Here is a 25,902-nt window from a genome sequence, read left to right on the forward strand (position 1 = left end):
TACTTCCCAATAGCCATTACTATATGTAAGCACAGGTCAAAGTTTGTAACTTGTTGCCCCTCCCACGGGGACGGTGGAGGAGTAAGTCGTCTCCAAAGACATAGTTATAAGGTGTTTCAACTACGCTGAATGAAATGGCCATCTCAGAATTTTGATTAGTTGACTTTGGGAAAATAATTAGCGTGGGAGGGGGCCTAGGTGCCCTCCAATTTTTTTTGTCACGTAAAAAGGGCACTAGAACTTTTCATTTCCGTTAGAATGAGCCCTCTTGCAACATTCTAGGACAACTGGGTCGATACGATCACCCGTGGGGAAAAAAAAACAAAAAAACAAAAAAACAAAAAAACAAATAAACACGCATCCGTGATCTGCCTTCTGGCAAAAAATGCAAAATTCCACATTTTTGTAGATAGGAGCTCGAAACTTCTACAAAAGGGTTCTCTGATACGCTGAATCTCATGGTGTGATTTTCGTTAAGATTCTATGACTTTTAGGGGGTGTTTCCCCCTATTTTCTAAAATAACGCAAATTTTCTCAGGCTCGTAACTTTTGATGGGTAAGACTAAACTTGATGAAACTTATATATTTAAAACCAGCATTAAAATGCGATTCTTTTGATATAGCTATTGGTATCAAAATTCCATTTTTTAGAGTTTTGGTTACTATTGAGCCGGGTCGCTCCTTACTACAGTTCGTTACCACGAACTGTTTGATTTTACAGCAAATTATAATAAGAGCTGGACAACAGAACTTAACTAAAATGGTTCAAAAAAAGTTCAAAATAGTCCAAAGGCAAAAAACTATGCTTCTGACACTGATAAAACTGCAGAAAGCCCTAAGGTAAGGGTTGTAAGATATGCAAGTTGCCCATCGTTAACATATTAGATTTTTTATGGAAACGGTGGTCGTATGAAATTTCAATTGGAAATCAAGAGTTCTAGATACTTTTTGGAAAATAGCAAGTGATTGAAGGGTAACTAGCCCCCTCCCATAGACATAGCCTTTTCGCCAGTATGCGTCCAATCAAAGTTTTGGAGACAGCAATTCTGTTCAAAAATCCGAAGGTTAAATAACAATATTTAAGGCGTTGACAACACAACCAGTCACTTGGGCAAGGGCGGTAAGCTATGGAAGCTGGCCATTGTTAACATATTAGGCTTTTAAGGTCTGAGAGCAATAAGTTGAAAATTGCAGGGCATGTTGAAATCCATGCTTAAAAATGGTGGAGAAAGAACCATCTTTTTCAAAATAGTCAAAAAGTCAAATTACTGTGCTTCCAGGAATGACGAAACCACCAACAGCCACAGGGATAAGGGTTGTATATTATGGAAGATGTCTTTTATATATATATATATATATATATATATATATATATATATATATATATATATATATATATATATATATATATATATATATATATATATATATATATATGTATATGTATATATATATATATATATATATATATATATATATATATATATATATATATATATATATATATATATATATATATATATATATATATATATATATAAGGTTGATTATTGGGAAAAGGAGACATCTTTGATCTTTACTCTCCAAAAAGGCTAGGGGTATTAAGGTGGAATTTGGAAAATTCCAAGGGTGATGTATAAAAAAAAAATCAAAACAAACTACATGTAGGAGGGCAGTCAAGAGGGTCAAATAGCTATATCTAAGGAATGGCTAAGGTTCTTAAGTTGGGACTTTAAAATCATTTTGAGGTGCAAGTCGAAAAAGAAACGGAGGGTAAAAAGCCACACCTCCTCTCGCCTTTCTAGATGCTTCCTTTTACATTGCTAGAAATCTTAAATGGCTTTTTATTCAAATTAGCCAAAAATATAACAGATTTGCCACAGGGGATGTATTTTCCCCGTTGCTACGGGGTAAGGATTGTAAATTATCCAATATGTCCATTTTCAGCAAGTAGGATTTGTCATTCGGAAAGAAGGAGAATGTTTGATAATCGATGTGTCCGGAAAGAGCATGGGTATTGAGGAAAGTTTTGAGGAGTATTGAGGAGTATATAAAGCTATATCAAAAGAAGCAATCTGAATGTAAGTTGGGAAAAAGGCATATCTTGAGTATCTCCGGAGCAGGTAAAGGTAAACACTTCAAACTTTCAATGCTACTACGCTACTACTACGGCTATTACTGCTACTACAGCTAGTACTACTACAACAGCTACTACTACTACTACCACTATTACTACTCCTGCCACTACTACTACTATTGCTACTATTAATACTACTACTAGTACTACTACTAGTACTACTACTACTACTACTGCTTCTACTACTACTACTGCTGCTGCTGCTACTACTGCTACTACTACTACTGCTGCTGCTGTTGTGACTACTACTTTTGTGACTGTGACTGTGACTGTGACAGTGCTTGCAGCTGCTTCTATATTGACGTCTGACTACTTTGAGGGAATATAGAGTATAAGTATAATTAGTAGTAGAATATAATAAGTACGTATATAATAAGTAAGTAAGAATGTAGATAATAATTATAGAATATAAGAATATAATGTCATTATGTTGAAAATTTCAGAGCATGTTGAAAGGTTCATGAATCCTTTGGAAAACTAACGGGATGTTAAACTTAACCAAAGGACACTGTGTATATCCAGGTCATCAAAAGAGTATATCTGCATTATGTTAGAAGCGGCTCAGAGTAGAAACACTTAATCAAAAGATACTATGTGCCTCTTGGTTGTCAGAACGGCTAATCTAAAAATATTCGAGAAAAGGCTATTACTATTTAGATGTAACTTTCAGGGAATGTTGAGGAGGTGGTGAAATGAATCAAACACCAAAAATTAGAACTAATAAACTCGAATTGGATATTTCATTATTTACATGAGAGACATGAGAAGCTGAAGAAAAATTACGAACGAAAATTGAAAACTATGACCAGAAATTAATTGAGTAAAACTCAGGAAAAAGAAGTTTTTTAAAGAAAAGTAAAGAAAGATATAATATTTAAGACGCTCAGAAACAAACTACTATAATAATTCAAACTAAAAGTGACCAAAAATTATTATTAAAGAACAAATGAAAACTAAACGAACAGAAACTAAATTAAACGATAATGGAAAACATAGAAATAAGAGGCACTAATATACATGAATAATTAACCTTAAAAAGAGTAAAAATTAAATTGAATGTTCAAGTTAAACTTAAAACAAACAAAAATTACTACAAACAAGGGTTTGATCACTGCCATTTTCACCCTTCTTTATCAGCAAAAGTCTAAAGTTTCATTCGTCATTTGCGCTTTACTGAAACCGAAATATTAAAAAAAAAAGTTGTTTTTTTTACAGCATTGAAAATACAAATAGAAATTAAAGTCAAATAAAAATTTGAATCACTGAGATTCTGCATGATTATTAAACAATTTTATACTTATTTGTCGTCGGTGTTTTTCAAAATAAAGGCAGTGTCGAAGATTCATCTAGTTTTCAATTAATACAATATTTTCAGCAGTTTCAAAACTTTTTTTTTGTCTGGATATATAATGGAAATTTGGTTGATGGCAGGAATAAAAAGTAAAAGTAAAAACACTGCTTGTGCATTAAAGTTAACCATTAACCATTAAATTTTCTGGTGGGGTCTTATATATCAAATATAAGAAATATAGTTAAGTGTCGGGTTTATTATACAATTCAGAAGGCTAATCTCTCGCATATTCTAAATAGTTTCAGGGCTACAATAACCGACGGAAGGAGTTGCACTATAGGTAAGAAGCTACGAGGGGCTGGGGTCTGATAGACCAAACCCAACAAAAAGTGATTTGTCTCATGAATTAAAAGAATTCAAGCTACAAGGATGATAAAAAGCTATATGTCTCAACCATGCGAGTTTTTTGGTACTTAGATCCTGCTTGATGTATTCTTTCTATTCTTTTTTATGCATTTGTTTTGTCAATAAAGGGGTTTACCAGGCCCCACCCGACCAGTTAAGCAAATCATCCCCCCCCCAATCAGTCACTTAAACTATTCCACCCAAAAAGTTCAAGGTGAAGCTGATCTAATAATGTCTTTAAGGTGGATTATTCATGAGTCGCGTGATCCAGCAAATGGGCTTCAGTTTATTCAGTCTGAATTAGAAAAAGCAGAAGCAGCTGGTGAGAAAGTTTATATTATCTCACATATTGTACCTGGAAAAGGGGATTGCTGGCAAATCTACACTAGGGAACTGAACAAAGTGGTGAATCGGTAAGAGAATTAGTTTATTTCTATTCGTCCATACCTTAGGTTAATAATTACGAAGTGCCTGAGTTGTCAAAAAGTGTTGGTCCACAGTTTAATCGATTATGAGCAGGCGTTTGATTTTGATTCAAGAGCTTTGGCCAAGGTTTTATCCTAGTACGGTATACCAGACAAATTCATTAAAGTGATTATTGCTATGTGCAAAAATAACACTGCTGTGGGTAAGGTAGGAAATTGGATTAGGTGCTGGTTTTGTATTAAATCAGGAGTTGAGTGGGGTTGTGTTCTATCCCCCTTTATAAGGGTCATTTTGAACTTTATTTTTAGGAGCACAGGAAAGGCAATGGGAGATCACGGAATCACATGGGGAGGAAAACTCTCCTGGACTTACATTATGCTGATTATTTCAGCATCCTAGATGAAAGTGTGAGCAAAATGAATGAGCATTCAGAGGTTTTGTAAGGTACGGGTGCTAGAATAGGTTTTAAAATTAATATCAAGAAGACTTGGAATAAGTGAAAATGAATAGGTGATTTTGGGTAACGAGAAGGTTGAACACCTGCGTAGCTTCACTTGCCACGGTGGTATTAGTAGTAAAGATGGTGGGAGCAGTAGAAATAAAAAGCTTGGAAGAATAGAAAGGTAAGTCTGCAAAGTAAGATTAGAATATTTGAAGCTACGGTGAAGACATGTCAAATATGGCTCTGAAGTATGGGTGTTTCGAAAAGCGGACAAACATTTGCTAGATGTTTTCCACAGAGATTGCCTACGGATTGTTCTGGGTACCCGACCAAATGACTGTATTTCAAACAGTAGGCTGTACGAAGAATGTGGTTTAATCCTACTTTTCCAAGATATTATGAAAGAAAGGTTGAAATGGATTTCACTCTAAAAATATTTTTTTGTTAAATACAAAAGCGATTATGTAGAGCAATTTCATTCAAAATGAGTCATTATATGTCTCTCAATGATATTCCAGTACCCTGCTAGCTGTGAAGGAAAAAAGAAAAAGATGGAGCTTTCGAAACAGAATTTTGTGGTGGTATTTCCACTTTCCTTGTTTTTCTAGCTAATATAATTTTTTAGGTTCATGCCAAGGTACTGTAAGTCTCCCTTTTAGGCTTTTTGACAAGGTAGCTCTAATGCTTTATTTTGATTTCGATGTGCCACCATTTTCGGGAGTTATGGACAATTGTTTGTCTTACTATGGGACAAGTTTGTCTCTTACTACGCTGCTGCTACCACCGCAAACACGGTTATAACAAGAGATTGACTTGAACTTTAATCCTCCATGTTCAGGGGAGAGTCCCATAATCAGGTTTAACGTTACAGACAGTAATACTTGACAAGATACATTTTTCAGATAATTACGAACAGGAATAAACTTTGGCCTAATAAGAGACAGTTTGAAAAGGAATTAGATAGCTAAGTATATCAACATGGCACCTTACCCCAGAACTACACTGCTGCTACCACCGCAAACACGGTTATAACAAGAGATTGACTTGAACTTTAATCCTCCATGTTCAGGGGAGAGTCCCATAGTCAAGTTTAACGTTAGAGACAGTAATACTTGACAAGATACATTTTTCAGATAATTACAAACAGGAAGAAACTTTGGCCTAATAAAGAGACAGTTTACAAGGAATCAGATGGCTAAGTATGTCAAACATGGCACCTTACCCCAGAAAAGCAACATTAAAAAAATAATGTTTTATATTACCTTTTAATTACTGCATGCCGTGATTTGTTCTTTACTAAGTTTCATCTCTTTCTACAAATATGCCACCCGGTGAAATTCACATAACCCCCATTTATAATGAACTGTACCAACATTTATGTAAAAAGATAAATAAAAACAAGAAAAAGCCTGCAGCCTTTTTAAACTGGAATAATAAGAGACGAATCTCAGAGAACCAGGCAGGTAAGTAAGTCAAATATGGCACCTTGCCCCTGAAAAGCAACTTTTCTATGGACGCATGTATTATATTAGTTTTTAGTTACTATTGGCCTTGGATTATATCACAAATCAGCATTAATAAATCAATGAAATCCAAATGAGTCAAACTCAAAACAAGCGTAAATCAACATAAGCAGAGCTCACAACCTCTATACCTTCACAAGGCCAGAACACATATGTTAAATTTTCAAATTCAAAATTCTAATAATTGATTCTACCATAAATATCTGCTGATTTTACCCCCTCGTTCGGTTCGTCAGCAGTCTGGAAAATACCAAATTACTTTTGTAACTTACGTATGGTCAAGGTTCATAATTAAATACCAAATACCATTCATTGCAAACAAGTATAAGCTGAATGACTAAACTCTGTTTGATCCATCCCAAACATTTCAGCTAAATTTTAAAAAGCAAATTTTAAGGATTCTTTATTAATTTTTTTTATATGGCCCCCCACGCCTATCTTGCCCAAAATTTCTTTATTCTCTTTATTTTGTTGTTGCTTATTTTTTCTTTTTGTTGGTGTTTTTTGTTTCTTTTTTGGTAAATTTTATTAACTTTTTTGTTAATTTTTTGCTATTGTTATTATGACCCGATGATATTTTTTCTATGTCCTGTTATTTATATACCCGACTTTACGAGATCTGCTCTCTATTTTGGCTAAATGTTTTTTGTATTTTTAAGGGAAGTAAACATACACTTAAACAGTTAAAAGTTAAGTTAAGAAGCAGAGAACTGAAACCATGCATCAATCTATTAAATTTCTGTTTTCTTTAATCTAGAATCATAAATGAAAATCGTCCATTTTTTTTAGTTTTGAAGATACCCTTGCGGGTCAATTTTATGGTCACACACATAGCGATGAGTTCAAGATATTTTATGACACTGAGGACCCGTCTCGTGCCATTAACGTTGCTTGGATTGGACCGAGCTTAACATCGTATGTTGATATCAATCCCGGCTATAAAGTATATCTTTTGGACGGTGAAAGGGAGGGATCCACTTTTGTAAGTACCTAGAAGGGTTGTGTGATGTTTACTGGGTTATGTTTTATGAATATTTTGAAGAGAAGTGTCTCTGATGTCAATGTCTACCTGCATTATAGAACAATGCTGTTTTATAAAGGGGGAAATTGACCCATTAGAACAGATTAAATTGTTTCTTTTTCCTAAGGTGTATATTTTTTCATATATTATAATTTATATATAACAGTGTTTAAATATATAGATCTATATATATATATATATATATATATATATATATATATATATATATATATATATATATATATATATATATATATATATATATCTATAAATATATATATATATATATATATATATATATATATATATATATATATATATATATATATATATATATATATATATATACATATATATATATATATATATATATATATATATATATATATATATATATATATATATATATATATATATATATATATATATATATATATATATATATATATATATATATATATTTATATATATATATATGTTTTATATATATAAACATATATATATATATATATATATATATATATTTATATATATATATATATATATATATATATATATATATATATATATATATATATATATATATATTATATATATATATATATATATATATATATATATATATATATATATATATATGTTTATATATATATAAAACATATATATATATATATATATAAATATATATATATATATATATATATATATATAAACATATATATATATATATATATATATATATATATATATATATATATATTTTTTATATATATATATATATATATATATATATATATATATATATATATATATATATATATATATATATATATATATATATGTTTATATATATAAAACATATATATATATATAAATATATATATATATATATATATATATATATATATATATATATATATATATATATATATATGTTTATATATATAAAACATATATATATATATAAATATATATATATATATATATATATATATATATATATATATATATATATATATATATATACCTGAAGTAGGTGTCCAAACCATCGTAAGGTACGCTCAACTGCTTGGATAGAAAACTGGGACTGCTTGGTGAGCTGCAGTAGCTTCTCATTACTTACGAAATCCAACCACCTTAGACCTTCGATCCTTCTCAGGTTCTTCGTCTGGAATACATCGATGGCCTTCAGTGTGGCGGTTGATGCATGCCATGTTTCAGCTTTGTAAAGCATTACAGAACCTACAAGGGCGTTGAAAATTAAAAGATTATTTAAACGACTGATTTTTGGTTTTTACCAAAGATGACGGTTCACCCTATCCATGACAGAAGACGCTTTCGATATCTTTACTTGCAGTTTTGATGTCTTGCTTTCATCAGATTAACTCTTTATTTTGCTACATATTTAGATTTTTCCAATATTTAGAGTCAATAGTTCTCAAATTTTGATAGAGGAAGCTTTATTATATTTCAGAAATCTTGAATGGAAAGATCTTTAAGATTAAGTCTATCAAGTAAAGCCCTTAAGCAAAATATGATTTTCTAAGCTTTTTTAGTCGATCTACGCTAAGATGTTTGAATGCAACAGAGACTAGTTGGTTATCATGCCATTTTACAATAAATATATCTTACAGACAGTTCGAAAAGCTGCTGACTTGCAAGGGATTTTTTAAATACACCTCGAGGCTATCCACAACCTTACTAGGGCTTCTATAGCCTCCATAGAACGTTTCATAATTGCACACCCTAATCCTTCTTTAGCAACCTGAGATAGAACGCTGGGCTTCTTCCCCGAGTACTGAAAGTAATAGTCGCCCATCTTCCACAGAACATAGTTTATATCCGAGTTGAACGGGAATTCCTAGGACAAACTGCTTTAGGCTGTGTTCCCATGATGCTTCAGAATCATTTCGTTGATGAACAGAAGCTGATAGAAAATTCCAAACGCTTCATGAATAGCTTCATAAAAATATTTAGCTTCATGAATAGGTTTCTGGATATTACTTGCTTGACCAAGTCAATTTCATAATATTCATCGACTGACCAAAAAGATTCCTTAGAACCCAATCTTTTTTAGCCTGAAAAAACAATGATTCCACGAAGACAAGGAAATCATAAGCTAACTTAGTGATTTGAAGTTTCCCTAGACGTTGCAGTTCTCACCATTTCACAAAAAGTGAGGTCAAAGAGTTTACTACCTAGAAACAAAGCCAAAAAAGCTCTCTCGCCCAAGTTTCGAAGCAAAAAGACTAGTTTTGGCTTCCTCCATTTAGTTTTTGCAACCTTGAACTGCCTTTACTATGGCCCACCACTCAAAACTCATGGCCCTCTTTTTCTGTCGGGATAACATTTTCACTGTCGTCACATTGTTCTTCTGCATAAGGAGCAAGTCTGAAATCTACTTAAACAGTTTGTAAGACGTCATTTTACACCTTGAGCCACCGTAGCGACTTCATTTGCTTAATCTTCATCAGATACTTGATCGGGTTTAGAAGGCTAGACAACAACCTGAATATCTTCAGGTAAAAATTCATTGTCTTTTTGGTGGTCTAAAACTTCATCAAGTGAAATAGCTTAGGCTGCGTGTTTGCCTGTGAGTTTAGATTACTTCAGTCCCTTCCTTTGCCTATATTTCCAGTTGACAATGTTTGTCATGAGTCAATCCAAAAATCTTGTTCATCCTATGGTTGCAGTAGGGTATCCCATTAGGCAAAGATCATATAATGAGTTACTTAGATAGTATGAACAATCTCAGTTGCCCAGTTACCTGCAAGTCCTGTGGACATGGTCAGCTTTAAGCCTTTGAATATTTTTTGGGTGTCTACAATTACCTTCAAATGCCTCAGAGAACTGAGAACTGACAAAATATTTGAATTTTTCTTGCTCAATGCCAACCTACCTTAGGTCTGCTTAAGATTGATGATAGCCTATATATTAATAAGGGAAATGAATCATTCTTGTACAGTTCTGAAAAAGTTACAATTGCACCTGATCAAAAAGGGGGAAAAACAGACTAATAATAAGAGAAAACAAGAAAACTCCCTAACTACCAGAAAGTATTACATGGATATCACAAACGAACTAAACGCATAAGAAAAGCATTTGGAAGAAAATTTAGAGAGACATATAACCAAAACCAGAGAAACCGTAAATAAGATTTTCCCGAGGTTGTCGCGACAAAGAATCAACAAAATAGTTTTCTTAAAAAAAAAATTTCTTGCAGCAACTCTTGGGGCCCTAAATAAAAAGCCATAAAACTTTGAACTTACTTGTCAGGGCTGTTACTACCCAGGAATATGGTTAAATATGAAGTTGTCCAAGTGTTCTTAAAGTGGCTTACTGTCTGAAGGAGTATTTGCTTTGCTATTTTCGTATCTAATTTTAAAACTAACGCTGCATGTCTACCACCACAAACTTCGTAACTGTATACAGCGACATTGTCCATAAAAATTAAATTACTTAACTCGTATCTATTACTTAATTTAATTATTATTAATCTATTAATTAAAATTAATTATTACTCGTATCTAATTTTAAAACCACCGCAGCAAGTCTACCACCACAAACTTCGTAGCTGTATACAGCGACATTGTCCATAAAAATTAAATTACTTAACTCATATCTATTACTTAATTTAATTATTATTAATCTATTAATTAAAATTAATTATTACTCGTATCTAATTTTAAAACTACCGCTGCACGTCTACCACCACAAACTTCGTAACTGTATACAGCGACATTGTCCATAAAAATTAAATTACTTAACTCGTATTTATTGCTTAATTTAACTATTATTAATCTATTAATTAAAATACTCGTATCTAATTTTAAAACTACCGCTGCATGCCTACCATCACAAACTTTGTAACTGTATACAGCGACATTGTCCATAAGAATTGAATTTCTTAATTTTTCAAAATATATATATTTTTGTATAAGTTTTTAATCTGGGAATAAAAAAATCAAACTGAAGTGTTACTGATGTTGGTACTTTAATTAAGATGCATTTAATAATAGGACAAGGAAGAAAATTAATCTTTTCATTTTCTATACAGGGAATGCTTGAGCACGAAGCGTGGATAATGAACTTGACGGAGGCTAATATTGGTCCTTCAGAGCCAAACTGGTTCAAGCTTTATGACGGTAGAGAGACTTTTGGTCTAAATTCCTTGTCAGCTCAAGATATGTCAAATTTGGTTGATCGATTTATCATTGATGAAGAACTATTTCAAACATATTACAGGTAAGTTGATTAGATAAATGTATTTAGATAAATTCTGTTGTATGGTTTAAAGTGGATTCACAATTGAAATATTAAGCACAATCACCCCTATCTACTCTGTGAAAAAAGAGAACAGGAGAAAATATTCATTTCAAACATATAGCATGTTTCAATTTTTGTTACTACTACAGCTACTTCTAACGATGTAAGGTCACTCTCCAGTTTAATACTTTCAAGGTGTTTCGATTTTCGATTCCTCGAAGTCTAAATTTTTTATTCCCTCTTTATAATAATGCCCATTGTGACATTCCTGCTTAAGCACTAGATTATATGTTATCACCAATAATTATAGCATATTTTTCTACGATGCTTATACCAAATATTTATTTCTCAAAAAAATATCATTTGAAAAAAAAACGAGAAAAATGTGTTTCTTTTGTAACGGTGGGTTTAATAACTCAAGAAGGAGAAACAGTTATATGATTAATTACTATAGCTACTGCAATTAAAAACTCACTGCAGCCCCAAGCCGCTTGAGGCCAACAAAGCTGCACACGGTTGCCTTTTACCCCAGTCTATTCAAAGCCTTCCTTTATCACCTTTTCGCCGTCACTTATTCCTGATATTAGTGACTTAGTCGTCTTAACACCAATTCTCAAGCCTGACCCTGACCAATTCTCTTTCTGCCTATTCCTGCAAAACCATTGAAATTTCAGTGAGTTTGCTATCATTTACATCTAGGATGTTGAAATTATCAGCATGCTTAAATATATCTTTAATTCAACAATCGATAGTGCTAAATGGTTTTAACATCAATAGCAGAACTCCTATATCCCCTTGTGTCTTGAATCAATTCTGTCAGTCTTGCAACAACCTACTCAGTTTGCAAGAGAATACTCAATAAGGTTAGCTGCCTTACCATCATACAAGTACCATGTTAACTTATTAGCCATTTTATGATCAAACACTGTATTGGTTATAACTAGGTTGCTATACCTACAAAATATAAGCAATCTGTAATCATCACCATTTTTTCCTGGAATGAACTTACCTAGGCTATCTCTATTTATACCAAGCTGAGCGTTTAAATTTCTAAATAAAATTATCTTATTTCTATATGAAACCTTTTCGATTTTTTATGTAGCCTTAAGTAAAATTCATCTGAGTCTGAACTCTCTACAAAAGTCGGTCTAAAGGGGAATATACTGCTATGACTTATACTTTGCACTTTATAGTCATAAAATCAGAAAGTAGCATCATACTATTAATATCTTAGCAACTTGAACAAGGTTTATCTGCTTAGATATTTATCATGATCACTACTCTTTGCAATTATATCCCATCCTATTGGGCCGAGTAAATAAATTCTTTATCAACAAATTTTATGTTTCGTAACCCTGGAATATGAGTTCTTAAGACTCTTAAAAATTCTAATTATAGGTGTATGAATTCATCAGTCAAAATGAGGATATAATAGCTGTTTTCTAATGTTTTACCATTCCAATTTACATTTTCATTTCTTTTTTTACACCATTGAACTTATTATAGCCTCAGGAAAAGCAATGATCCAAGAAACAGAACAGGTCGGGAACTAACACCTCTTCTCAAGCATACAAGAAGCGCTAAAGTCAGCCTAGAGCCGGACAGTAAGTCCCTGACACCTGCAGTAGAGTAGAGGCTTTATGCAATCTTGGACCTATTTTGGTTACTAAATAGTTTTCTAAACTTCTATCAAGTTGAAATCCCTTACAGACAATCTAAAGTGTATTACATCTGACTTGTCATATATTTATGCCCAAAAATATTATGCTACTATGGGAAGGCATTCCATAACAAATAAATTAGCTAAGAAAGGGTATTTCAGCCCAAACAAGCCCTTCAAAACAGACCAAGCCCAGAAGAGTTGTCCGCTCAATAAAATCCAGTACAAACTCTTCATCGTTTACTAGGCTATAATTTACTCGAGGTACTCCACTACTCAAGGTCACCCTGCAGCACTGTTAGCAGTCCCATGTTTGGTTAGGAAAACCTGTGAAAGATCCACCCTGATGTGACTACGAGACCACACAAGCATAAGTTTTTGTCTGGAATAGGAATGGAGAAAAGAACTTACGATGAAGTGTGGACCCCAAAAGTATCTCACAGTGCAGTAACATCTCCAACCTTTTATTCCCAGCTTACACTTGTCGGAGTATTGGTCAGGCTTACTTTTATATAGGCCAGGGTAAAGTTTTATTTATGGTTTAGAAATTTTCAATACCAGAAATTATATTTTGAAAACGTGAATATTTTTTTGTTAGGGATGGGGTTATTAATTTTTTAGTCTCAGGTTGAAAACGTCACAAATACCATAAAATTTGTAGTTTTACATTACCTTACCTTAGACCTTAGTTCCTCCATGGTCAGATATGGTGTATAGGACATCAACGAAAACTCACCAGACGTCCCAAAATGGAGCAACACCAGTGAAGTCCTCCTCCCACTGTGGCTGTAACGACAACTCAGCACTCTGCAAGTCTTGTCGCACTTTCGTCTGAGGGTGTATTTTGTTCGCACTCTTTTTCGCCCACCCTTGGCTTGGCACTCATAGAAAATATTCAGAAAAAGGTCTCCTGATATTCAGAGGACCGTAACAAGATAGTTTCATCTTCTCTACTTCAGTAGATCATTGACTGGTGGTTGACCGGTTCGTCTGTCGACCACTGCGTTCGTTACCCTGTCCTGCAACGAAATTTTAAGGATACTTCTGATGCAGACATTTTCAAATGCTAGGATACATTTTTCCATCTGGGCATTCAGCTTCCAGCATTCACTTGCATAAAGAAGAATGGAAATGACGTTGCTATTCAACAGACGGAGCTCTAGACACAATGAGTATGTTTTTGCTTCGCCATACTGATTTCAGTTTGTCGAATGCCGAAGCTACTTGTCCAATTGTCCTTTTTACTCATTCACTATTCTGCCATCATATTCGATCCAACTTTCAAGATAATTGAACTCCTGGACTTGTTAGATCGTTTTCCCGTTGCATTTAAGAATCAAAAGTGAGCTGGATGTGGACATGCTCTTCGACTTACCAATGTTTACTATTAGTCCCACATTCTCAGCCTTGTCGTTCTAGTGCCAAGTAGTAGCTGCAAACATTGCCTTGTCTCTTCTAGAAGCACTACGTTTTCTGCAAAGTCTAAGTCTGTGAGCTGCTGACCACTGAATTTTACACCAAAGCCTGATACTTGCAGTAGGACATAATACATTACTAGGACAAATAGGAACGGGGATAACACACATCCTTGCTTCCTCCCAGTGAGAATCTTGAAGAATCGTTACTCCCCATGTTCCGTTCTGACTCAACATTTGCTCTCTTCATAGAAGGCCATTATTGTATGGACTACTTTATTAGGTACTCGATAAAATTTCAAAATCATCCATAATAGTCCATACATTTAAGCAGGCTTGAAGGGATGTCTTCAACGTCTCTACTCTTGTCCCATCGGCTCCCTATGCACGGCTATTTTTTGACAGATGCTTCTACCTCTACAGTACTGGGAGGATCAGCACTTACGTCAATTTGTAAAAATGGGATTTCAGGTACAGTTTATCCGGCATGGGAGGGGGGGGGATGATTAAGTATATTTTCAAAATTGAATACCCATGTTTTGTATACTTTCTTAGGATCTGAAATTTCCCGTTTTCATCTTTAACAAGTGAAGAGGGGCTCACTTTTTTCGAACTATCTTCTTGTTTAGTTGGTAAACCATCCTGGAGTCACCTTTCTTTGCAGCCTCTTCAGCAAGTGCTACTATCTCTTCTATTTGGTTTCACTTGTCTCAACTTATACTTTTTTTGACAAGGTTATCCTCTTTTTTTATAGCGTAGCTTCAGACAGTCTTTATCTTCAGGCTTTGACACATTCAGAATATCTCTCTTCGTTTCCTTGCACCGTTCAATGAATTTCCATGTTTCGCTCGATATCCATTCCACCTTCTTTCTTTTCTTATATCCTATATTTGCCTTGGTGGCATCATGGTAGGTATTCTTGATTATCAACCAGATATCTTAGACACCATGATTGTCAGTTTCATCTGTTAGATTAAAGGCCTCAAATCTGTTTTTCAGAGAAATACAGGAATCCTTTCGTTAGTCTCGGTTTTTCAGTTTGTCGGTGTCAAAATGCAAATCTCCTTTTGATCTTTCAACTTAATTTGCATTTCAGTCGTCACCAATATATGATCTGAATTAACGTAATCTCCTCGAAAACCGCTTACCTGAAATAAGCTACTTCTCTAACGTCTTGAAATTAGAAAGTGGTCAGTTCGGTTTTTTTTTCCGCCCATCTGGGGACACACCTAGGAGTATTTTTGGATTAATTTTTGCTCAAACAATATGCCAACTGTGATCAAGTCGCTGCTCAGCGCGTAGTCTCCAAGAAGCGCACCGTTTTCGTTGAAGCTCCTATACCATGTAGGACCATCGCTTTTTGACAATACTAAAGGTTTGCCCATCTTTGGTAACTGCCTGCAATATTTCATAGAAATATTCATCTTCGCTGGCTTCATTTGTGGGAGCAGGTGATGATGGTCTGTTTGATGTGGTTTGATATATATCGAAGCAGCAATAAATGTTCATTTATAGGTTTTCGGATCACCATTGCCTTCGTCACGCTAGGTGACATCAAAACTCCTACTCCATACTATATGTATACCTATATATCTATATCTATATATCCATGCTGTATATATTGTGTATACGCCATTCAGAAAGCCTGCATATACAAAAGACCATGTCTTTCAACATTCTCTGAAATTTTCAGGTTAATATCCCTAGCCTATCTGGAGAAACTGAGGATCTAGCATTTTGACAACCTCGATATAAATTGTGTAATTTAACATCCCTTTGAAGTTAAACTTAATCCTCTTAGCGTTTTGGACATAAAATGAAACTTACAAAATTTTCATGTTTTGGAACCAATTTGTAAATGGAAGGGGCATCTGTCATAATTTATGGCTCTTCTAACACGGGTTTTGAAGTTAATGTAACCACTGAAGCAATCTTAGACAGATGTTTTGACTATTCAGGACAAAATGGACAAAATCTCCAACTTGAACTTTAAATTTGTCATCGAGTGTCTTTAGGGGTTCTGGCATTGGTGTAATATCTAAAATAGCAGTGGGAGGGGGTGATCACCATTCTATCCTTTTTGACTCTTAAACAGGGCTCTTGAGCTTTAACTTCCAAGTGAATTGAGTCCCCGCCAAAGTTTCTAAAACATTCTTTCACACTGAGTGGCTTAGTGCAAAAAGATAGTAAATGATCTTTTAGATAGTAAAGATAGATAGTTTATCTATCTTATGATCTTTTAGATAGTTAGATAGTTTAAAAGATAGTAAAGATAGTAAATGAGTGCTGCCATATCAATCTTTGGCAGCACTAGCACGCTGCCTTTAATATAGTGGAATAAACGAAATCAATAGATCTTGCTTGCATTTATTTCAATTTTTCTTTTTTTTAGTTACCGCATTGTATTTTCAAAAATTCTACCTTCCAACTCTGAAATTTATTAAGATTTTCAAAAACCCTTTTGAGAAGTTCGTAAGCTTTGGTGTTGACTGGAAAAATTAGGAACGAGGAATATTAGAAAAAATTATTTAAGTCTATACCTGAACAACCCTGACAAAAATAAACTGTAGCATTAATATTTCACTTCAGCATATAATTACATAGGCCTACATATTAAAGTATTACAGAACACTGCTATAGACTTAATAAGACAAATTGGTTTTTCCATAAGAAAATTATCCACATAAGTAAACCAAATAAAGATAAAAAATAACCGAAACCTACAAAAAAAGAATAGATAAATGAATAAGAAACACAAATAGTAAATGAAATAGAAAATTTCAGATAATTTTCCTCCCAATTGATACGACAAGCCGTTTTAGGCTAATCAATCTGCTGAAATCTTAAAATGTTTTGAGGGAAAACGATTTTTAATAAACATATGAGGACTCTGAGTTAGTTCTCAGGATTTTTTTCCAAATACGAAAATTCATTGCGCTTTGACCAATAGTCAAAGGAGTTCGACGAAAATACTTGTCAGTTCTTCTTTTCAATATGCTTCGAAAAAAATTTCAAAAACCAGCCCACACTTACAAAAAACTTAGACAAATGAATCGAAAACACAAATAGTAAACGAGATAAAAATTTTGGATAATTTTCCTCCTAATAGTTGATATGACAAACCTTTTTAGGCTAATCAACTGCTAAAATCTTAAAACTCTTAGATAAAAAGGTTGCTAATGAAAATTATGGTGACTCTAATTTACTTCTCAGGTTATATTTTTTCCAAATATGGGAATTAATTGAGATTTGATCAATAATCAAAGGAGTTTGATGAGGATACTTGGCAGTTCTTCTTTTCAATACACTCTTAGGCAGTACATTTAAGGTCAAGCAACATTATTAAGCAGCAAAATATTAGCATTTGAAGTAACAAAATTAAAAAAAAGTTAGTAGAACGATACAAGAGTAGAGAAGCAAAATCCCACAGCGATAAATGAAAATATTGTTGTTCATCATTTTTAAACAATATTAATCAATAATGATGATCCATATATTGATTATTATTCAAGATTATTGATCAATATGGATCAATAATAATTATCAATACTATGAAATAAATATTGGTAAGCTAGCATTGTCTTTTCTTTTTGAATTTCCAACTTCTGCTGTTTGTTTTGTTGGTACAGCTAAACCCTTGTGGAATTTTTATTTCTTAGCCTCAAAATCTTTGAATTCTAATGATCAAAAGAAATAGAAGTCTAAGAAGAAAGATGCACGAGCAGATAATGAAAATAATATTGTTAAGCCAGCAATGTGTTTTCTTTTTGAATTTTTATTTCCTCTCCTGTTTTGTGGATACAGGACACTTCAACCCATTTGAACTTTTTAATTCTTTCAGGAATTATGTGAAGCAAGGAGATCCTGCAATGTTGGAAGGCTGTGATATTGAATGTAAACAGGACCTACTCTGCTCAATGGTAACTTCTAATTTCGGCGATCAAACAAAGTGTAATGAAATATCCAGAAAGATGACATTAGATGACTGAGCTTGAGTACCTTTTAATCATGCATAAAATAAAATATATATATTTGTCGTAATAATTTGTACTAATATATTTTATGAATATTTGATATTTAATTAGCATTGGTCTCGACAGCAAGATAAAACCCCTTCTCTTAGTGCTATAAAACTAGAGAATAAATCATTAAATTTGTAATTGACATCCTTTCTGCTTGAAAGGAAGAGAAAAGATATAAATATCAATTATCTAAATCCTTCGATTTCCTAATGAGACAGGTATTATAATTATGACCCAAAAAACTTCTACTGGTTGATGAGTAAGGCTGACACAGGGTAAACAGGACTATCATCTAACTGAGGGATAATCGAAAGTATACGGACCCAAATAAAATTTCTACTGGTTGATGAGTAAGGCTGACACGGGGTAAATAGGACTATCATCTAACTGAGGGGTAATCCAAAGTATACGGACCCAATCGATACCAGTACGTTATATATTGGTAACAAGTATCAATTGGCAGAACATATAGGAGGGAGGGGCGACATGAAATAACGGGTCTTTTCACTTTTTGGTTTGTGTGACTAATAATTGACAAAATACCGGTTTATTTAATGCCTTATAACCCGGAGGAAAATTGCTGTTTGTTTTGTTTAACTGTGAAAAGCATATCTTACAGGAATTAGTTTTATTGAAGTTGATGTGAAATTATTTAGTTTTAGTCCTATTTATATGCTTTAAAAAGTTCCAGGCAACGAGTTGCTTGAGAAAGAAGCAAAGCATGAGTGCTTCTGTATGGGCTTTAATAACAACTGTATGGGCTTTAATAACAACGCTAAGGGCTTTGACTGCAATACAGACATTGAAAAACTTCTCTTTTATGAATTGATAAATTTTGAAGCTGCCTAAAAATCAATGAACCCGAAGATACTTGCTCCATTTTCTCACTGTGGACTTGATTATATAGCGAAAAATTCTGTTGCAGAGGCATCGAGCCCTTATCTGCAAAAAAGAAACTTTCTCTATCTTCTCCGAGTTGGAAGATCACAGATTCGTGTTTTTTTATTATTATTATTTCTTTTTCCTAAAGGGTAATCCTATTGAAATGATGATCTTTACGTGTCAAAATAAACTCCTTTGGAAAAGGCATTGGAAGTTCTATTGACCTTTGTAAGTAGCAAAAACATTTGCACCTAAAAAAAAGTTGAGTTGTCAGCCATCTTGAACCATAAAAAGATTTGGCCAAAATGGGGCTAAAAAACACCAGGTGAAAATTTAAATAAGTAATCAATTCAGATTCTCTGATAAACTGTCAGTTGCAGAAACAGTTATATCACGCGGTGGTGCACATCATTATATAATTGACAAAAAGAAAAAAAAATATTAGAATTAGAAATCAATCTCTAGTACCTCTTGATTCGACAAGATTAATTTTGACTACATCTTTAATGTTACTACCAGAGATGGGCGGGTGTCGTAGCCTTCGACTCTGTATGTCGGCAGCCTCAATATGCATACTGATACAGAGACAGAGAGGAGGGGTGCCATGAGTGCCACCCAGAAAGGTGGGCAGGAGGAAAGAGGAATAAGTGTTAGTAGGGTCTTTCTTTTGCCAAAATATAAATAGTAATATATCACATTTTCATATTTCTATGCTAAATTTAGTGGGTTTATCCCGGATTCGTAACCTACTAGCATCCATGAGAACATCCCTGAAATAAAACATTTAGTGAGTTTACTTGGGAAGTACGGGAAGAATTAACTCATAAATTAGGATTTCCATTTTACCCAACAGATATCTCCCTGAATAGATTGCTTTACATACTCGTCATAGATTGCTGACATACAAAATTATGACATACTCGGATTGTCTTACACACAAAGAAGCATGCGATTATCGACCCTTCAATCTTTATTCAAAAATAATTGAAAGTACGTGATAAATTTAAAAAATTAAAAATTGTTTTTACACAAAGAAAGAGTAAAGATAAGGGACAGATTTCCCTCAATAGATTGCTTGATCTGGAAAAAATCAGTTGTTGTGAAGTTTCTAGGCCATTTACTGCTAGTATTCTGATAGCATAGTTGAAAGTTCTGCAAATTATGTTTTTGAGGATGACACATCCCCCAGAGCCCTCAGGAAAAGGAAGTTATGTCTCGATGGTATATAGGGTTTTATGGAAAGGGTGATTATACAAGCTCCAGAGGGGGCTTGTTGGATGAGAAATCAGATGTTCTAGTGCCTTCCCTTTTTAATAGTCAAATTGATCGGGGGCGCCCCCTCCCCCCACACGTCGTATTTTCCACAGATGCATCTGACAGAAATTGTGAGGTGGCCATTTATTCAAAAATACTCCAAAGATAATGCAGTAGGGTCTTAAGGGTTGAAAAAATCCCCTAGAATCTGGGAGCAAGGGCTATGCCCAAGGGTCATATTTGTTTTTTTATGGAAGGGATGGTCATGTGAATTTTAGAAAAGGTTCATTTGATTGGATATAAATAATTCTAGTTCTATGTTAAGAGTCAAATAGCCTCCTCCCCCTTTCTGACATCTTGTTTTCCCGAAACGCATTCAATTGAAAATATGATGTAGTTATTTTGTTACCAATAGTTAAAAAAAAAATCATATAACAATGTCTTTATGGCGGACACAATCCCCAGTGCCTACAGACAAAGGTCGTTAGTTATCGCCCGGGCTTTTAAGCTTTTATGAAACGGATGGCCGTATAAACTTTGGGTTGGATGGAGTTCCATTGATTGAAAGTCAGAAGTTTTAGTACCCTGTTTAAAAGTCAAAACAAAGGAAGGTAATCAGCCCCTCCAAGCCTATCATTTCCCAAAATATATCCAATAGAAATTTTCAGAGATCTATTTCCTTCATTATTGTTAAAAGGTCCAGTAATTATATCTTTGGGGATGTCAACCTCTCCACAGTCCTCAGGACAAGGACTAAAAGTTAGGCAATTCGTTCATTTAATTTGGAAAATTCAGAAAAGGATAAAGGGATGATCAAAAAGGCAGCATTTGTATCCTACCAATACTACTACAACTATTACCATTACTGTCATAGCAATGACTAATTGTATTAAGTTGAAACTTCCAGAACTTGGTGAGAGGGATGTTCTACTGACCCAAAGGCAACATGTTAATGCTACTACTGCTAGAAGTACTACCTCTATTCAATACTATTACTAGTAATATCAATGCTACTGCTGTGACTACTATTACAACTATGCCTAAGGGTATGACGTTGAAATTCCCTAGGTATTTTGAGAGAGGATGATAAACTGAATCACAACACGCTGTCTGTGTGCAGGTGGTTAAATTATCCAAAGGAAAATATCTGCATCCTAATTCTACTGCTTCTGCTCAAACTACTGCTATTGCTGCTGTTGTTACTACTTCTAAAACTACTACTGCCACTAAGGCTTAGGCTACTACAATTCCTTTTACTGCTACTACTACTGATATTAAAACTAAGGATATTAGGGCAAAAATTTTGGAATATATAAAAACTATATGGAATTAATTCAAAACACGCTTTGTCCCCACAGGTTGTTAAGGGGACGTATCAGAAAAGCTTCAGGAACGGTTGATGGTATTAAGCTTAAACTTTCAGCGTGTGCTAAAGGGGGTGCTGAAGAAAGCATAGGTGCTATGTGTATACTACTACTAATGCTGCTACAAATATTGCTACTGCACAAGCTAAGGGTATTAAAGTGAAGCTTTTAAGGAATATTTTGGCGAATGTTGAACTAAATCGAAAACAAACTATGACAATGTAGACTTTCAAAAAGGTGACAAAGTAATGTCTGAAGAGTGACTTATATTATTAAGTTAGACCTGTAAGGGTAAGTTGTGGGGGATTCTGAACTAGCCAGAAGTTACTATATACATATTTTTAATGCTACCGCTACAGTTACTATAACTTGGTGGCGCTAAGGGTATTGAGGTGAATCTCTTAGGGAGCGAATAGGAGGAGTTTCGATTAAACGAAAAAACTGTATGGCTACAGGTTCTCGAAAGGGCGTATGAGCAATACCTTAGGCAGCACAACTCTAGAGTAGATAGAAATTTCATTGAAACTTTTAAAGGAGCTTATTCGAATCAAAACTTAAAAGTTCTGCAGCCCTTTTTAAGAGTAAAAACAGATTGGAGGGCAAGCCGCCCTCATCTCAAGCTCATTCATTTTAAAAACGCATCCAGTCAAAATTTTGTAATAGCCTTTTTGTTCCACATAGTAGAACGATTCAGCAACTATGTCCTTGAGAATATTAGGTTTGTCAACCTCCCACAAATATGCAATTGGCCCATTATGCTATCAAACTAAATGTTGCTTTAAACCAAATAAAGAGGCATTGTTTTTATGTTTGCCAATAAGACACCTCAGCAATATATCGAGAATCAATGGGGGCATTACGTTGAAACTTTTGGGGTTAACTATTTTATGTGAATCTGCAGCCATTTTCGAGATTCTTCCGACTCTTTCTAGATTTTTCAGTCTCTTCTTCGAGATTCTTATAATTTTCTTCTTGCAACAAAATTTTACTATTAGCATAAAATCCAAATAATAGTTACCATTCCTGATTCTTGAGATAAAAATTTTCTCACTAAATAGTTTTTTTCACAACCATTTTTTAATGTTTCGTCTTCTATGCCCCGTGAATCTTCGTCATGACTTTACGCCAACCTGACCAATATGTAATATAGGACACCTTATTGAAGGTGTCCTATCTGGGGGGCTGAAGGGAGAGGAAAAATTAGAAAAATTGAGGTATTTTTAACTTACGAGTGGGAGATCGGATCTAGATGAATTTTGATATTAAGAAGGACCTCGTGACTCAGAGCTGTTATTTTAAATCCCGACCGGCATTAAGCCTCTGATTTTCCTTTTAAATCAATATATTGTTTCTTAGAATTTTGCTAGAGCTCATTCCATATGAGCTCTTGGCCCACTGCTCTTCCAACCTCGTCACAAGTGCCATATGAGCTCTTAGCTCTTGTTTTAATGATCAAATAGTTTATGGTAACAAACTATAATAAGGAGCGACCCACCTCAATAGTAGCAGAAACTCTTAAAAAACTGAATTTTGATGCGAATAGTTACATCAAAAGAATTGCATTATAATTTGTTAGTTTGCGTCTTTGTTATGTTTTTACGAGTTTTTTTTTACGGGGGAAGAAGAGGGTCAGACCTCCTACCCCCCCCCCCCCCGAGTACTGCATTGGCATCAAATAATAATAATAAAACAAGAAATCTAAAAAAAATATGAAAAATCATATTGGTGAAAAATATGAAAAAATATTGGGTTAATATTCATGGGCATCTCCAACTTAAACAAAAAATTTACGCATACGCCAAAGGAATTTGAGTTTTTACAAAAGTCTTGGGATCGTGTTAGCCTCCAACTTACCAATAGGTTATTTATTTGTATAGGTTATTTACTTGTATTGAAGCATTAATGCTTCGTCATGAATAGCAGCAGTAATAGTACTATTACTGCTTTTACAATTTGAATAAATAAGAAGAGTGTAAGTGTATCCAGGTTATCAAAGAGCATAGATAGAATTAAGATTAAGATGGAATTAATATTAAGTTTTATTCTTCAGGTCAACTTTAGGAGTTATAAAATTAAATTTAAAAGAATACTATTTGTATCAGGGATAAAAAATGTTGAAACAATTTTTTCACACATGTAAATAGTAACCCAAACTATGGATTCTTTCATAGGCAGTGCAATAGCGTTGCCTAAGTAAAGAGCAATGTGGGCACTTTTTTTTAGACCTCAGCCCTTCGCAGCGAAAGAGTTGTCACAGAAACTTCGAAAAAGGCTCAATCGATTGGAAATCGAAAGGGCTAATACCTTTTTAATAGTCGAAAGTAATTAGAGGGCAACTAACCCCTCTCACATGCCCACCATTTCCCCAAACACATCCAATAAACATGTTGAAATAACTCGTTTGTTCAACGTAGTTCAAAAATCCCAAAATGATGTCTTTGAGGATGACATCACCCACAATCTCCACAGCCCTCAGGGCATGGGTTGTAAGCCTTTCCCTTGGGGCATAAAACGTTTTTTTAGAAAGGGTGATCTTAGGAAGTTCAGAGGGTGATAATTTGATTTGATAGTTCGAAGTTCTGCTTCCCTTTTTAAGATTCAGAGTGATTTTAGGATGGATGAACCCCCCACATACATCGTATATTTCCGAAATGTCAAGTAGGGCTCATTTGATTGGAAGTTGACAGGGCTAGTGTCCTTTGTAATAGTTGAAAGTGATTGGTAGGCAACCATCTCCCCTTTCATGCCAACAATTTCCCCAAACACATCCAATCAAAATGTGAGATAAGCATTTTGTTCAGCATAGTTAAAAAGCCCAGAAAGTACGTCTTTGAGGATGAACCCCCCCTGGCCCTTAGGGCAAGGGTTGTCAGTTATGCCATTGGGATAAAATAAGGTTCTTATAGAAAGGGTGGTTGAATAAACTTTGGACAGGGGCTCATTGGATTGGTAATCAGAAGTTAAAGTGCCCTTTTTAAGATTCAAAGTTATCAGAAGGTGGATATCCCCCCAAACATCTTGAAAGTGTTAGTGCCCTTTTTAATAGGCAAAAGTGATTGGAGAGCAACAAGCGTCCCCCCATGCCCATCAATCTTCGTAAAACATCTAATTGAAATTCTGAGATAGCCTTGTTGTTCAGCGTAGTTGAAAGGTCTGAAAATTATATCTTTGAGGACTAAAACCCTCTCCCCCACAGCCTAAGCGCAAGGGTGGTAAACTACGCCCAAAGGTCATATAAAGTTCTTTTGGAAAGGATGGTCATACAAACTCCAGAGTGGGATCATTGGGTTGGAGATCAGATGTTCTAATGCCCTATTTAAGAGTCAAAGTGATCGGTGGCAGCCACCCCCTACGTCGTATTTTCCCCACATATATTTGATAGAAAGTTTTTAGATAGTCAATTGTTCAGAAATAGTCCAACGTCATATAACAAGGCTTTTGGGGTTGATAGAATTCTTCAGTGTCTAAGGGTAAGTTTTGTAAGTTATGCCCCAGGGGCATATAAGGTCTTTATGGATAAGGGTTCGTTGAACTTTAGAAGAGGCTCTTATGATTGGAAATGTATAATTCTAGTTCTCTTTTAAGAGTCAAACATGATGGAAGGCAACTAGCCCCCCGCCTGACGCTCTCTTTTCCCTAAATGTATTCAACTGACCCTTTTTTACTAACCTTTCCAGAACCTTTCCATTTTGTAATATTTTTTGTGTTAATTCGCCTGCTAGACGCATTTTAAGGGGTTGTAATAAGGTTTCCAGCTATGGTAGTTGAGTTTTCCTATTGCGTTTAATATGTCT

General features: G+C 34.1%; 1 protein-coding gene across 2 annotated transcripts in view; it reads left to right on the forward strand.

Moving 5' to 3' along the window:
* The window catches only part of LOC136042213 (sphingomyelin phosphodiesterase-like), an 83,491-nt gene extending 64,831 nt beyond the window's left edge, over positions 1–18,660 (forward strand). For both annotated transcript variants that reach the window (XM_065727150.1, XM_065727149.1), the window contains exons 9-12: positions 4,076–4,246; positions 7,014–7,206; positions 11,303–11,490; positions 18,428–18,660. In XM_065727150.1, the coding sequence (XP_065583222.1) occupies positions 4,076–4,246; positions 7,014–7,206; positions 11,303–11,490; positions 18,428–18,575 (700 nt within the window). In that variant the 3' untranslated portion in view covers positions 18,576–18,660. The remainder of the gene's footprint in view (positions 1–4,075; positions 4,247–7,013; positions 7,207–11,302; positions 11,491–18,427) is intronic.
* The last annotated feature ends 7,242 nt before the right edge of the window (positions 18,661–25,902 follow it).

The sequence above is a fragment of the Artemia franciscana genome, unplaced genomic scaffold (genome assembly GCF_032884065.1).
Source record: "Artemia franciscana unplaced genomic scaffold, ASM3288406v1 PGA_scaffold_75, whole genome shotgun sequence".
NCBI classification, from domain to species: domain Eukaryota; kingdom Metazoa; phylum Arthropoda; class Branchiopoda; order Anostraca; family Artemiidae; genus Artemia; species Artemia franciscana.